The 16,569-nt window shown below is 40.9% G+C and overlaps 1 protein-coding gene across 1 annotated transcript in view; it reads left to right on the plus strand.

Moving 5' to 3' along the window:
• LOC126456042 (A-kinase anchor protein 9-like) overlaps positions 1-16,569 on the plus strand; it is a 499,264-nt gene that overhangs the window by 168,109 nt on the left and 314,586 nt on the right. Inside the window, exon 12 of the mRNA XM_050091796.1 lies at positions 510-707. Coding sequence (XP_049947753.1) covers positions 510-707 — 198 coding nt within the window. The remainder of the gene's footprint in view (positions 1-509; positions 708-16,569) is intronic.

A 16,569-nucleotide genomic window follows, 5' to 3' on the forward strand; every position in this document is an offset into this window, starting at 1 on the left:
GACAAAAGCCTAGAATTTTTCAAAAGAAAGTATCTTTAAGTCAAAAGGAAATATGGTAGCCGTATTTACACTTTTCCTGTAATATTACCTTTCGTTAAGGAATGCACTCAGTTTTGACAAGCATTTTTTAAACCTGATCGTAGTAATGTAGACGTCTACTTATAAATATCCTGCAGATCACAACTTTCGCAGTGTTTGTCTGTCTTCTAATACGCTGTCCGTAAGTTTGTGATACATCCTTAGATATGGAAACATATTAGTTATTGATAAATCAATTTAAGCACAGCATTGTGTTAGAACAAAGATAGTGTTTTGTTCAGATACTAACAAAGTAATAGTGTTACTGTACTTATAACAACTGAAGGATTTAAGATAAGATAGACACCATAACTGCATGGAACATGCAAAATAAAGAAAAAATATAAAAAGCATGCTTTATGATACCCTCTTAATGATGTAAAGTCATCAAATTATAATAAAAATGATGTATTTCTGTATTTTATTTTCAGGTCTTATCACAAGTTTCTGTGTCTGATGATGCACTTAAATTGGTCAGGTTCAGTGACACATTAACATGGCACTTTTTAGAACAAGAAAAGCTTGATTTGCTCTGTGGAAAATTCAGAGATGCTCTTGGAGATGTATTATTGAAACTAAAACATTTTCTCCAAGAACAGTTCTGTTCTGAAGAGGAGCTCAAAAATAAGGTCTGTATGCAATATTAAATTTTGTATTATGAAAGCTATAACTTATAGACATTGATGTTATAATGTTGAAGAATATGGATGAGGCCTTCATATTGTTATGAATGGATAATGATCTCTCTCTCTCTCTCTCTCTCTCTCTCTCTCTCTCTCTTTTCTCTCTCACCCACCCGCCCACACACACACACACACACACACACACACACACACACACACACACACACACACACACACGCGCGCACACACACTGCTCTGTAGCATGACTGAGCAAGTCATGATGTAGAGGGAGGTAGGTAATGGGGATGTGGAAGAGATATAATTGGGGAAAGAACATTTTTCATTTAGTTGTGTCCACAGTCTTAGAGTATTTCAGAAATGGCAACATATTTGCTTAAATAAATATATTCAATAACAGCCAAGTGGGACATGATGTCATTTTTGAACTGCTGGAGGACTGTGGACACAACTAAACAGAAAATAAATGGAAGGACATGGTAAGGAGCTTGGAATAATTTTTTTCAATGTGTAACAGTAAGGTGCATTGTTGGGAGGTGGCTGCTATCTACACAGGAATGCATGAGACAAAATAGGAGTGGCTGCAAGGATAAAGTTGAAGAACTTAACATAAGTAAAAGATAGGCAGTAAGAAAGGGGAGAAAGGAAAAAGCTAGAAGAAATGTGTGAGCTAAGGTGAAGGAGAAAAGTAAAAGGGTGAGTGTGAGAGTGGTTTGGTAGCAGGAGGATGGAATGGTTTGGGAACAGCTTGAAGGAAAGTTGGTGCAGATGGAGGACAAGGACTAGTGGAAATTGATACCATTGGGATTGTGAGAATGGTGTATGTGTCAGGACAGTTCCCAGCAGCACAGTACAGAGTGGCTTGTGTAGGGAAATTGGATTCAACAGGCGTCGAGTGTTAACCAGCCATTAAAGCCAACCTTATTATGCTGTGCCACGTCGTCCACAACTACGTCATAAAGTTGGCTCTTGGCTGTAGTTTGGCTGTGTCCATTCATGCAGAATGTTGGTTGGTTGCTCATTGTACCTGTGGTTGCTGCCGTGAAATTGGCACATGAATTGGTTGCTTTCACATGCAGTGTAGTAAATACTAGTGTTATGACTGGAACAGGGGGCATTGGGTGAAAGTATGGGTAAGCTCTTTCATGTCTATCTTCTACAGAGATACGGTCCATGATGCAATAAGATAGAACCGAGAGTAACATTCTATTTACAGATTGACGTGTAAAGAGAAATTACATTTTGATCATATAAATCACATGTCATTTCGTGTATGTCCTTTCATGGTACAAAAACAGGACTTAGAAGTACAGTTGTTTTTTTAGGCAGTGTTGTAGAAGTTTTAATCACTGCAAAGGAGTGATATGAGTTTATAAATTTCATGATCTGTGTGAGTTTCATTAAAATCCTTCTGGGTGTAATGTCACATCATAATATAAAATACTTCAAATACTAAAATAAACAAACTTTTGTCCACACTGTAAAATACTTCCTCTGGGTGTAAACTGTTAATACAAAATGAAGTACTTTATTTACTGCAGCTCTATCAGTATCGTAAATCTACTTGCATCATTAATTTTTAGTGACCCTAAAATATCAGTAGCCTGTCATGAATAAAGGAAGGAGCAGCAGGAGGAGTAGGGAGGAACTTATGTGGTTGTGTACTATACACACAATAAAACTTGGCCCTTTTCTGGGAGTGGAGGAATCTATAGAAGCCAGATGACTTTGGGTTGATTTAGAACACTTCTGACCATTGCAAACCTTAGCATGTTAAACGGTACAACATGCTGTAACATAGTAGTAGGCACTTTGAAGGCATTGTTGATTCCAGTGTGCTGACTGCCTAGTGAGAAAGAAGTGGCACTTGTTTTCCCTACACTTTTCCTCGCTTCACAGCAGCCCCTGAACTAGGCGAAAATCACGTGTGCAAGCTCCTAATACCCTCTGTAAAAGGGGTAAGTTATATGCACATCTAGTACTCAAGATTGAATATATTGTTATGTTGGAACTGTAGTGAATATTCATCAAATTACTCTTTATGAAAATCATTTACAACTTATATAATCAGTCTCCAACAAACTCCCAGCAGCACTTCTGTGAAGGTCAGATGGTGTATTAGGTGGGCGTAGTAACGATAAAAGTGAAACTCTGCATTTAATGACTGTACCTAAAGTACAACAACATAGTCGTTTACAGACTACGCGTACTGCCTACTTAAATGTAGCCTTCATTTCCAGCAGAGCACAAATGTATTTACATTCTTAGTGCCCCTCCAGGCCCATTCAGTTTACAAGTTACTGTGTAAATATATGGTAATGGAAAGTCCTTGGAGGAATCTATATAATTTGAGGTTTAAACATTACAGCTCTGTGAAGAGTTAAGGCGCATTTCTCCCACTTCTTGCCATATGAGTCATCTGTATCTTTCTTCTTCAGTGTATGTGTCTTGTAACAGGTTTCAACTGGAGGCCCTCCATCATGTCCTTTTCTGAGCATCGTCCTTTGTCTGTTTGTATGTTCATCTTCTTCTCATGCCATCCATCATTCCAGTTCTCTTCCTACCTCTTCCTCTCATTTCTTCCAGTTTCCCTCTATAATTCTTTGTTGCAGAGAATTCCTATGAAGTTTATGCCCCAGCTAGGATTTTTTCCTCTTTCTGACAACTTCCAATAATCTTCTTTCTTCTCTTACTCTCTTCATTACCTTTCCATTCTTAAGCATTCTTCGCCTTAAGTATTATTCTCTGTAGACACATTTCCTAAGTTGCTACATATCTTTCTTTTTCCTTTATAGCTGTTATAACTCTACCCTCCAGACTAAACATTTAGAAAATATTTTCCTCAGCTCCTTTGGAATTCATCTAGATATTACTATCTGCCTCACTTTTTTAAATGTGCTCTTCCCCAAAACTATCCTCCTCGTTTCTTCTGTCCAGCTTCTGTTCCAAAACCTGCTCCCAGTTGATAAAACACCTTCTTTTTCCAGAATGAGATTTTCACTCTGCAGCGGAGTGTGTACTGATATGAAACTTCCTGGCAGATTAAAACTGTGTGCCGGACCGAGACTCGAACTCGGGACCTTTGCCTTTCACAGGCAAATGATCTTCCATCTGAGCTACCCAAGCACGACTCATGACCCATCCCCACAGCTTTAAGGAGACGAGGTACTTGTGGAATTAAAGTTCTGGGGACGGGTCGTGAGAGTCGTGCTTGGGTAGCTCAGATGGTAGAGCATTTGCCTGTGAAAGGCAAAGGTCCCGAGTTCGAGTCTCGGTCCGGCACACAGTTTTAATCTGCCAGGAAGTTTACTATTTCATTTCTATCATTTTTTCTCCAGTCATCCTCAGATGTCCTGTAGCATCTTAGGTTCCTTTACTTATTCTGAACCCAAACTGGTCTTTCCCAGTAGTTTCCTAAACTTTCTTTTCAATTCTCCATAATATGATATTCGCTACAGCCTTCGGAACATGGCTGATAAAATTAATCATCCTGTAGTCTTTGCATTCTTCTGTGTTGCACTTTTTAGGTACAGGTGCAAGAATGGTCTTAAGCAGATCTTGAGGCTAAATTCCTGTGTCACAAATTCTGTTAACTATCTCTGTCACTCTGGTTATTGGCTTTGGACCTAAAACCTTCAGTGGCTCAGGTGGTATTTTGTCACAACCCAGTGCTTTCTTTTCCCAGATCTCCTGAATTGCTTTCTCCAGTTCCATTTCAGTATCTTAGGATCTCAGTTTACTTCATTCTGTTCCCTTCATCTTTCAAAACCATTCTGGTGTTATGTTCTGTGCACTCTTCCATATAATCCATCCAAATGTCTCTACATTTTGCATTCTTCCCATTTTTTTAAACATTTCTTGTGTGCTTATCTTCCTTACTTCCCTTCTTGTTAAGGATTCACTGTTGTGTACATTTTCTCCCATTTTCATTTTTTATAATTCTTTATTTACTCACACTGTTTCCTCATCCAGTCCTCTCTAGCCTGGTCAGTTAATTTTCTTAGTTCATTGTTAAGTTTTCTGTACTGTCTTCTACCTTCTTTCAAATTGTCATTTTTCCATTTCCTGCACTCATCCATTTTGTACAGTATACTACCTGTCACCTGTCATCCACTCTTTCTTATTTCTTTTTCTTTTCACTTCTCCAGTTTCTATCTCTGATCTATCCATCTTTGTATTTCTAATTGTATTCAACTTTTCAGTGACTTCTCAGTTACCCCCCCCCCCCCCTCCCCCCTCCCAACCTCTCCACATCTGACATAGTGATTGGACTCTTTCGTAAAATTATCATTCTGCAATTTCCCAGCATCTCATTTCCTTATCTGTTGTCATTTCTTAATATGTTTGAATCTCATCCTAATATCTGTTATGAGTAAATTGTGGTCTGCTTCTGGTGAGATTTTTGTCGTCTCAATGATGTTTTTGAATATCTGGTTGACAGGAACAAAGTCTGAATAAAATCTTCTCAGTTTTCAAGCCCCATCAATTTGAATAAAAATTTTGAGCTATCAGTGGCTATCCCCACCATCGTCATTGGGAGTAAAACAACTGATGATTGCTGGGGTCAGCATGGTTTTTACTTATGTAGTCACAACTCCAGATTTTGGCGCCAGTCAGGAGGGACCAAAATGACGCATACATGGAAGGTGAGTTGGGCACCTCATGGCACCTCCAGCTTACTGCGGGACCAAGTGACATCAGGTGGCGCTAGTGGCCGGAGCTAAGTTTGAACAAAGTCTGTTTGGTATCTAACAATATCACCTGGATCTTTCCAAATATGAGGGTTGGAACTTCAGTAGTGGCAATTATTTATTTACAGCTCATACAAAATAAACACATATTTCAAAGTTTTACTGACCTTCAAATTAGTCACCAGCATTGTGTATAACCTGTTCTCAGTGATGTGGGAGTCGTTGGATACTCTTAGCAGTGCCAGTTGTGTTGACAGCTCGAGCGGTGCGGTCTATTGCCTGACAAATCTGTAGCAGTTGTGAAGTGAATGCTGTGAAGTGTTTCCTTCAATTTAGAAATTGAGTTGAACTTACAAGGGCTAAATCAGGGGAGTGCGGTAGGTGGTATAACACATAGCACCCCCATCAGTCAAACAAATGAGTAACAGCTTGCAGTGTACGTGCTTTAGCAGTGTCCTGCAAAATGTTGGTCAGATCCTGCAGAAAGTGTCATCATTTCTGTCTCTATGCTGTTCATTTTTGGAACACAACCGACGACCATCTTAGAGACAGAAGTATACGAGCTGCAAATAAGTAGTTGCCACTATTAAAGTTCCAACCCTTGTATATATGAGTCATACCCCTGTGGAATACCCAGGTGCAGGACCTGTCTAATACATCCACCCTGCACATCCTACCAGAGTCTTATTGCAAGCTTATTCTTTCAGAGGCAAGGCATCTGTGAAATGAGTCATGTCCTATACCAGCTCTGCTGTAGTTTCTGCACTGCATTGTACATGGACATGACCACAAACCAGCTGTCCACCTAACAGGATGGGCACCACCAAACTGTGGCCAAGATCTGACGCAACATACTTGATTTCAGTAGCTGCTTCATAATCTACACTCTCTGTATCTATCCACCCTACATCAACTTTTCTGAATTACATAGATGGCAATTGTCCTTACAGCAGATCTACTGAACTCTCAATTTTTACTAGTGATCTGTATCACACCCACCTCCACCCAGCCCAATGACCTTATCTTTACTTATGCTGCACACACCCCCTCTTGTCAGCAGTCTTTGTCTTTCCCTGTTGTATTTATACCTCCTAATGCACTTCGTATTTGGTGTGCACTGTTGACAACTGCCCCTGCCTATGGCTGAAATGAGCTCACTGCTGACACATTACCATCTTGTGCCTCTGCTGCCCTCTCCCAGCAATCAGCCACCGTCCACCAACCCTCTCTCTCATTTCTTGCCCCAACCATTATACCTGATGCAACTCTTCATCCTAGGCAAGCTGCAGTTATGGTACAGTGTAGTCGTTTCTGATACAATGTAGTCATCTGGGGAAACAGACCATCTGATAATGACTTGGTAATAGGCTGAAACTGGTAATAATAATAAACATTTCCTATCTCAGGCAGGCCATGACCCACATATCAGGCATTCGGCTATGAACAACCTACCAAAAATTGACTATGTAAGTTTTCTTTACTTATGAAACCATCTTGTATAGTGTTATGCTTTCTATAAGGCTGCTCAAGATACAACTAAATTTCTGTGATATGAAAGTGCATACCCCAAGTGACATGTATAATGCAGTATAACAAATATAACTATTGCTCAACCTGAAAATGTGACAGACTGGCATGAAACTCATTAACAAAATCTGAATACAAAAATTACAAAGTGGCTCATATTGTTTACATTACTGTCATAAACTCTCATGATGGAGAAGCTGAAGGATGTAGTGATTAATGTTCATAATAGAAGATCCATTCCACATTCAGTACAGTTTAAAAGCCGCTGATTGTTATATGCAAGAGGTGATTCATCTTTTAAATCTTTATTGTGAATATTTTTATTGAACAAGTGTAACTGGAAGAATGACAAAAACTGGGTGCTCATTATTGAACACTGTCTGAGACAGAGGAACATTTACTTAGCAGCTGTTCAAGACAAAATGGCTCGATTAGCATTTTCAGACATACAAATGTGGTGTATATGTTCTCTTTTTGCAGGAAAAAGGCGATGATAGGAAAGAATTGGGGAAAAAATGTTAAATTTTGCAAGTTTTATGGAGAAAGTCAAAGTTTTTTGGAATAGTGATTTGCGAGAAAGATGACGGAAGATGGAAATAACATTTTTATTTATTTGTTTTTTTGCAGTTGTTCATTATTTGGTGGCTCTTACTCTTCACCTCTTCTGTCTCAAAATTTTTAATGTTTCTCATTCATCCCAATACTTAAGTACAAAGAAGATAACATATAAGAAGGAATAATAAATATTATTCCAACTTTTAGTTCTTAGTTAGCTTGACTATTTAATGTTAATAGCACATGCGCTGTTACCTTCGTGTCAAAATCAGCTAAACCTTTCTCTTTTTCATTATTTTCTAATGGAATAATGTGTCCACTCTAGAAAATCAAGCAAGGTGAGATAGTACTGATCTTCAGATTAACTTTGTTCAGAGCCTAGACCGTCCTCTCTTTCTACTGAGAAAACTGTTGTTGTTAAGTTAGGCTGTGCACAATCCCATTCTTTATTCTTAACTAGAAAGCATATGGTTCAGTCCAAACTAGATGTTATTGCATCTCTGTACCTAATCAATCCCATGTAACAATTGTTAGTCAGATCAGTACTTCATTTCTGTCACAGAGTGATGTACTTCTCGCAAGTGAGAGACTGTTTGTTTACTCTTAGGACAATGTATCTTTGACTTGTTATATTGTATGTTCTGTGACTATGGAATAAAGTGTTGTTAGACTGCTAATCACGGCTCTACTGTGATTCACGACATAAGAATTTGGTGCCGAAACCCGGGAATGGACTTTGCCCGGGCCAATTCCACGATTGTCGTAGTGAACCGAATTCTGGACGCACGTCACGCGGCAATACTACGACGGGGTTTACTGCAGCGATTTGTTACACCACGCAACAAGCTCTTCGACGACAACCGCCATCATACACAGCTAAGTTCGATTGAATTATCACGCAACATGTTTTGTAGTGCCATTTGTAAAGGCAACTGATTACATTATTGCCGGTGTGTACTGCTATTGTAGCTGTTTGATTAGCGCTTTAACGAATTATCAGATCCTACGCTACGCCTGTAGATTGTTTATGACTAGTGCTGCCATCTAGCGACCATCAATTGAACTACTTCGACTAGCGATCCAAAGATAACGCCTTACTAGGACCAGCTGATCGCTAGCCGACACTGCTTTAAATTTTCGAGTAATTGGACGGAATGGACGTGCCAGACCACAAACCGGAAGCGCAATTACACTCTCTAAAGAGAAAACGTATGAGAGAAAGAGCAAACATTACGCGACTCGTGGCGGAAGTTGCAAGGTTGCCCAACACATCGGAAATCACGGATTATAAATATTACAATGACAGATTGGGAAGCGTTCTGGACCGCCTCGTTAAATTAGATGAGGATATTCACGAGTTGTTAGACGATGGCGAATACGAAGAAGATGTTCCTAAATGCGAAGATTATATAGACACCGCGAAACTCACAATTTCCCGATTGTCTCACGAAATAGAGAAACAGCTTGCGAAATCGGTAGCAGACATAAAGATTCCCGACAATCCGCCGGCACAATCTGTAACAATGAGTGTTCCCACAGCTTCAGTAAAACTTCCGCCGATCAAACTTGAGCCTTTTTTAGGCGATATTGAGACATGGGCGCGATTCTGGGAGCAGTTTGAGCAGTCGGTTGACAAAGATCCGACGGTAACTACAATCAATAAACACATTTTTCTTCGCGGCTATCTCTCGGGAGAACCAAAGCATTTAGTGGACGGTATTGCGGTGACAGCCAAGACGTATGCAGAAACGAAGAGGATTCTCCGAGCGCGTTATGGCAACAAGGGTCGAATAATTCAAGCCCACTTAGATTATCTCGAAGCCATAAAACCAATTGAGCTGTCCACTCCAGAGGAACTTAATTCAACATTCATTGAATGCCAGCGACGTATTCAAGCTCTCCGGGCACTTGGGGAAGACGTGAACGGATACGGTCGAGTCCTCGCCCCGAAAATTTTACGCGCTTTTCCGGATGATATATGCCGCCGCTGGATAATTCATGCCAAGCGTACAGGAATATCCTAAGGGGACATTTTGCAACTGATGGAGTTTCCGAACGAGGAAGTCGACGGGGCGCTTACCACGCAGAAGATACGCGGTGAATTTTCAAGCACTTCTAATAACCTTCCCACAGCGTCCACACTTCACATACATGCGAAATCTGAAAGATCGACTCCGAAGGATACCAGCGTAAAGGAACCATTCTGCGTCTTTTGTGAATCTGACGGTCATTGGGCGCAAGACTGTAAGAAGATCGTACGCGTTAATGATCGAATAGATAAATTGAAACTAGCAAACAGATGCTTTCTTTGTCTTCAACGTGGGCACAAAGTGTCAAATTGCAAAAAGAAAGAAAAGGCTCGGTGTGTTAACTGTAAAATACTGCATCATAAGTCCATTTGTGAGGAACGAAAGGATATTAGGGGTCCAGCGGGTCAGACAAACGTTACTTCCGTGGGAAAGGTATCTGTTGCTCCCCACGGATACACATACCTTCAGACAGCTCAAGTATACGTCTCAGGACCTACAGGATTGAGCAGGACAACGCGATGTCTACTGGACGCAGGTAGTCAGTCCAGCTTCATAGCAAAATCGCTGATTAATGATCTCAAACTGCAAACGATAGACCAACAAGAACTAACTGTTTGTTCCTTTGAATCAAACCCTACACGCCCACGCCACCGCAGGCTTGTTCAGTTTAATATGAAGGGGCTTTGGCAGAATTCTTCAGTGCCACTTACTGCCTTCACGTTATTTCTCACCAGCCTTCAGTTCCACAACATATAAAGAGTTTACCAGATGCCCGTAAGATTACGCTAGCAGATCCGAAAACCGATTCAACAGAAGATCTTCCCGTGGAGATTCTTGTAGGAGGCGATTTTTATTGGAAGATAGTGAAGCACAATTCGCCCATACGCATCTCTGAAACCTTAGTGTTGGTTCCTTCTCTGTTTTGCTGGATACTTAGTGGTAACAAGTCACAAGCCTGTGTGCATGCAACCGTGGTAAATTTTGCTCAGACTGACCGATCTCCTCTGCACTCTGACAATGATTTCAGACGCTTTTGGGACTTGGAAACTATAGGGATTACTGCCGATCAGGATCTACCTGTGAACAAGGATACGAGACTTCTTGAAGAGTTTAGAGCATCTTTCTCTATAAAGGATCATCGAGCAGTCGTTACACTTCCCAAAATGCAACATAAAGTGCTTTTGAGTAACAGACCTATCGCGGAAAAACGATTCAAGCACCTCAGGGAAAGATTTCAACGTCAAGAGACATTTAAGCAAATGTATTTCGATCTTATGCTAGACTACATTACGAAGGGGCAAGTCGAGGTCGCTCCCACCCCACTCTCAGGAAAGGAGCTATTTTATCTCCCTCATCATGCAGTGAGGAAGGAGAAATACGGAACCACTAAGTGGAGAATAGTCTTTGACGCCTCATCTCACGAAAACAATGCACCTTCTCTGAATGAGGTATTAGAAGTAGGACCGAACCTATTACCAGAGATTCTGGAAATTTTACTGCGTTTCAGATTATATTCTACGGCTATCGTCGCGGACATCACACAAGCTTTCCTTCAATTAACCTTAAACGAAAAGGACAAAGACTTGACCAGATTTTTCTGGTTCAAGATTAGCCAGGATCAAACAGGAAATCTTCAAACGACGGACGAACTAACAGAATACTGTTTTAACAGATTCCCATTCGGCCTGACCTGCAGCCCATTTTTACTTTCTGCAACACTAAGAGAACTTGCCGACAAGTGTATGACAGCATTTCCCACCGTAGCGCCACTTATAAACAAGACTGCATACATGGACGATTTTGTGATCTCAGTAGAAGGTGATAATTTGGTGATAACTATATACTATGAACTTGTAACCCTAATGAAATTGATCAGTCTCCTCTTATCAAAATGGGCTACCAACTGTGAACAACTCCACACTATCTGGAGGGCAGAAGGGCGAGAACTCCACACCCAGACTCAAGTTTTAGGTGTAGACTGGAACACCGCAGGTGACTACTTCTGTATCGATCCTAGCGAAATCATCAGAAGGTCGGCAGAAGAGCCAGCCACCAAACGACTCCTTTTACAATGTACGGCTAAATTCTATGACCCACTCGGACTGTTTTCCCCAGTTTCTCTTGTTGGGAAATTGCTATTCCAGGACACATGGTGCCGAGGAATTGGCTGGGATGAACTTATGCCCTGGGACTTAGGGGCACGATGGCGTGCTTGGATATCTAGCTTACCTTCATTGTCACATATTCGTGTCCCTAGATGGATAGCTACAGCTCATGGAAGAGACTCTCAGCCGCACGTATTCTGTGACGCCTCGGGAAAGGCATATGGAGCAGCTTTGTACATTCGTACTGTCTTAGATGATGTCGTTGTAACCCATTTAGTCTGTAGCAAGAACAGACTTGCTCCTATTAAGAAGGTGACATTGACTCGACTCGAACTTTTAGCAGCAGTAGTTGGGACCAGACTATTGTGTTACTTTTGCCGCGCAACAGACTTTAAAATTGCCCGTGCGATACTGTGGACGGATTCTGCAATAACATTAAGTTGGATTCGCTGTGATCCTAACAGATGGAAGACCTTCGTTTGTAATCGTGTAACTGAGGTACAAACACACACGACTCCCACGCAATGGAAACACTGCCCAGGACCAGACAATCCTGCTGACCACCTCTCACGTGGACTCCTCGGCTACCAAATGAATTCTTAGGACATTTGGTGGCATGGGCCGCCTTGGCTTACACGCCCTCCTGGATGCTGGCCAAACAACGATACTCCAACAATGGTACGACTTCCTCCCGAAGAAAAGAGGAAGAAAACGCAGAGCCAAGTTTTGTCGATATCTACGCCAACCAGCCTTTTGAACTTACCTAAATTCAGCTCATACTGAAAGCTCATTCGTATCACAGCATGGACTCTCCGTTTCCTACACAACATTCGTCAGAAGAATAAATCTTCAGGAGAACTTACAGCCACCGAATTATCAGCTGCCAAAATGCATTGGATTCAAGTGGGCCAGAGAGATTCCTTCCCCAACGAATTACATGCACTTCAGAATAACTTACCACTGCCAAGAGAGTCAAAAATCGCACGATACAATCCTTTCCTAGAAGATGGACTGATACGTCTAGGAGGTCGACTGCAGTGCACTAGCCTAAATAGGGAACAAAAACATCCTGTACTCCTTGACGGTTCCCACCACTTCACACAACTGGTTATTCGAGAGACACACATCCACCTTCATCACTTTGGTGTTCGTTCTGTACTATCCGAACTGCAAACCGAATTTTGGATCCTTAGAGCTCGTCAGGCCATCAAAAGAATCCTATACTCATGCCTCGCATGCAAGATCTTGAAGAATCCACGAGGGCAACAGATCGAAGCACCGCTGCCACCTGAACGAGTTTCACCTGCCAAACCATTTGCTGTAACCGGAATAGACTTTGCCGGCCCACTATTCATCAAAGTGGGGAAGGAAACGCACAAGTCATATATCACTCTTTTCACATGTGCTACCACACGAGCTGTACACCTCGAACTCTGTACAGACTTGTCAACGGACAAGTTTCTTATGGCACTTCAGCGATTCACCGGAAGACGCGGACTACCCCACACGATATATACGGATAACGCGAAAACATTCCACACCACGAATATGGAACTAGCCCAACTTTGGAAGGCATTAACCACCACAAAATCTTATCAGTTCCTCGCCCACCACGGTCTTACCTGAAAATTCATTGTCTCCCGTGCGGCTTGGTGGGGAGGATGGTGGGAAAGAATGGTGGGCACTATAAAGCGTTGCCTACGGAAGGTACTGGGACTCGCAAAGCTCACTGAGGAACAACTGAACACCACCTTGATCAGTATTGAAGCCGCGGTGAACTCCAGGCCCATCACACCAGGAGATGATTGTGATGCACTCACACCATCCCATTTTCTGACGGGAGAAAAACTTACGACTATTCCGACGGGACCAGAGCCTTCAGCGAGCACGAATTTAACAAAGGAATTCCGACTGAGACAGTTTTTGGAACCGTTGGGTTAAAAAATACCTATTGGAGCTCCGGAACTACCATGAAGTTAAACGCCCATCGGGACGAGTCATCCCCTTTCGCCCTGGCGACATCGTGCTGATCCAAGAGGACCTTCGTCCGCAACATATGTGGAAGAAGGCCAGGATAGAAAAGGTACTACCAGGAAGAGACGGCAGGGTAAGGACAATAATACTCCGGACACCAGAAGGTCACATCATTAGTCGTCCTGTGCAGCTGGCCGTACCTTTGGAGGTCGACCAGGGTGGGGAGGATGTCACAGAGTGATGTACTTCTCGCAAGTGAGAGACTGTTTGTTTACTCTTAGGACAATGTATCTTTGACTTGTTATATTGTATGTTCTGTGACTATGGAATAAAGTGTTGTTAGACTGCTAATCGCGGCTCTACTGTGATTCACGACAATTTCAAATACCTTGAAGACTTACCATAATTCTCTTCCACAAAAATATGTATTAGCAAGTCTATACAACATATGTTGTTGTTGTGGTCTTCAGTCCTGAGACTGGTTTGATGCAGCTCTCCACGCTACTCTATCCTGTGCAAGCTTTTTCATCTCCCAGTATCTATTGCAACCTACATCCTTCTGAATCTGCTTAGTGTATTCATCTCTTGGTCTCCCTCTACGATTTTTACCCTCCACGCTGCCCTCCAACACTAAATTGGTGATCCCTTGATGCCTCAGAACATGTCCTACCAACCGATCCCTTCTTCTGGTCAAGTTGTGCCACAAACTTCTCTTCTCCCCAATCCTATTCAATACTTCCTCATTAGTTATGTGATCTACCCATCTAATCTTCAGCATTCTTCTGTAGCACCACATTTCGAAAGCTTCTATTCTCTTCTTGTCCAAACTATTTATCGTCCATGTTTCACTTCCATACATGGCTACACTCCATACAAATACTTTCAGAAATGACTTCCTGACACTTAAATCAATACTGGATGTTAACAAATTTCTCTTCTTCAGAAACGCTTTCCTTGCCATTGCCAGCCTACATTTTATATCCTCTCTACTTCGACCATCATCAGTTATTTTGCTCCCCAAATAGCAAAACTCCTTCACTACTTTAAGTGCCTCATTTCCTAATCTAATTCCCTCAGCATCACCCGACTTAATTAGACTACATTCCATTATCCTTGTTTTGCTTTTGTTGATGTTCATATTATATCCTCCTTTCAAGACACTGTCCATTCCATTCAACTGCTCTTCCAAGTCCTTTGCTGTCTCTGACAGAATTACAATGTCATCGGCGAACCTCAAAGTTTTTATTTCTTCTCCATGAATTTTAATACCTACCCCGAATTTTTCTTTTGTTTCCTTTACTGCTTGCTCAATATACAGATTGAACAACATCGGGGAGAGGCTACAACCCTGTCTTACTCCCTTCCCAACCACTGCTTCCCTTTCATGTCCCTCGACTCTTATAACTGCCATCTGGTTTCTGTACAAATTGTAAATAGCCTTTCGCTCCCTGTATTTTACCCCTGCCACCTTCAGAATTTGAAAGAGAGTATTCCAGTCAACATTGTCAAAAGCTTTCTCAAAGTCTACAAATGCTAGAAACATAGGTTTGCCTTTCCTTAATCTTTCTTCTAAGATAAGTCGTAAGGTCAGTATTGCCTCACGTGTTCCAGTGTTTCTACGGAATCCAAACTGATCTTCCCCGAGGTTGGCTTCTACTAGTTTTTCCATTCGTCTGTAAAGAATTCGTGTTAGTATTTTGCAGCTGTGGCTTATTAAACTGATTGTTCGGTAATTTTCACATCTGTCAACACCTGCTTTCTTTGGGATTGGAATTATTATATTCTTCTTGAAGTCTGAGGGTATTTCGCCTGTTTCATACATCTTGGTCTAGCTACAATTCTGTAAAAGCATTGTTTTGACCTTTTTCTAGCCAGATCCCCAAAATTAGTATTTGTATTATTTTCCCCTTATGCACATATTTCCTCATTGATATTGTTGTGTTCTATAAAGTCAAGAATAAATTTAGAAACTGTGTCAGAATGAACTAAATTTAGAAATAATCAGAATGTTCATTCTTACTCTCAGCCAGATCTAATAGTTTTGACTAAACACCTTCATCTTTGTCAAAGTATTGAATAATCACAGGAAACATCTTGTGATACTTATGATTACTAGCATCTGTACGGATATTAACAAAATCACTATTGAAAAGGTTCTTTTAGTTCTGCTTGTATTAAAGGTGAAATTACATTATTTACACTGCCTCAGTTTTTGTCTTCGAGCTGGAAATGTTTTTGCAGTTCTCTGTAATCACTGAACATTGTTGGGAACAATTTGCTTGTACGCATGGTGGAGGTGTAAGAGTGATTATACCTTACTGAATGAAAAGCAAACAATGCCTTTGTGATAGCTAGATCTACTTTTCTTTTTTCTGATTTGTCATTATGTATATAGTTCTTCAGTTGCCTATTGAAGGATGCAGAACTCATGGCATTCGTGTGCTTCTCTGTACCAACATGATCTTTGGTGTCACTTTTCCCTCAAAATGAAAAATAGCAACTGTAAAGAAAAACATTTTTAAAGTTACTATGTATGACTTCATGGAAAGGGAACCCTACTTCTTATTTCACAAATTATTTGTTGAATTTCTAATTTAAAAATAAAACAGGAAGATACTTACCGAATTTACATTCTGTTTCATGTTCACTGCGACCTCATGCCATTGAAGGAAATTCTATGATGCATTCAACTTTAAACGGTGTTTTCCATTTTGGTGTCATGGCCTTATAAATGTTAAATATTTCACACTCAGTATCATCAGTCTCCTATCAGAATATCAAACTGAACTTAATGGATTTGTACAGATTATTTTCGTTAAAACATAGAATACTGGACAAGACTTGTGTAGTATTTCATTTGAAAAGGAAGCTGTAACACTGCTAGTATGTAGAAAGAGACAATGATTTGATAGTTTACTTACTTCATCAATAATGCAAAACGTAATCTACAATTTTTGAGACTTGAACT

This window comes from Schistocerca serialis, chromosome 2, assembly GCF_023864345.2.
Source record: "Schistocerca serialis cubense isolate TAMUIC-IGC-003099 chromosome 2, iqSchSeri2.2, whole genome shotgun sequence".
Classification (NCBI taxonomy): domain Eukaryota; kingdom Metazoa; phylum Arthropoda; class Insecta; order Orthoptera; family Acrididae; genus Schistocerca; species Schistocerca serialis.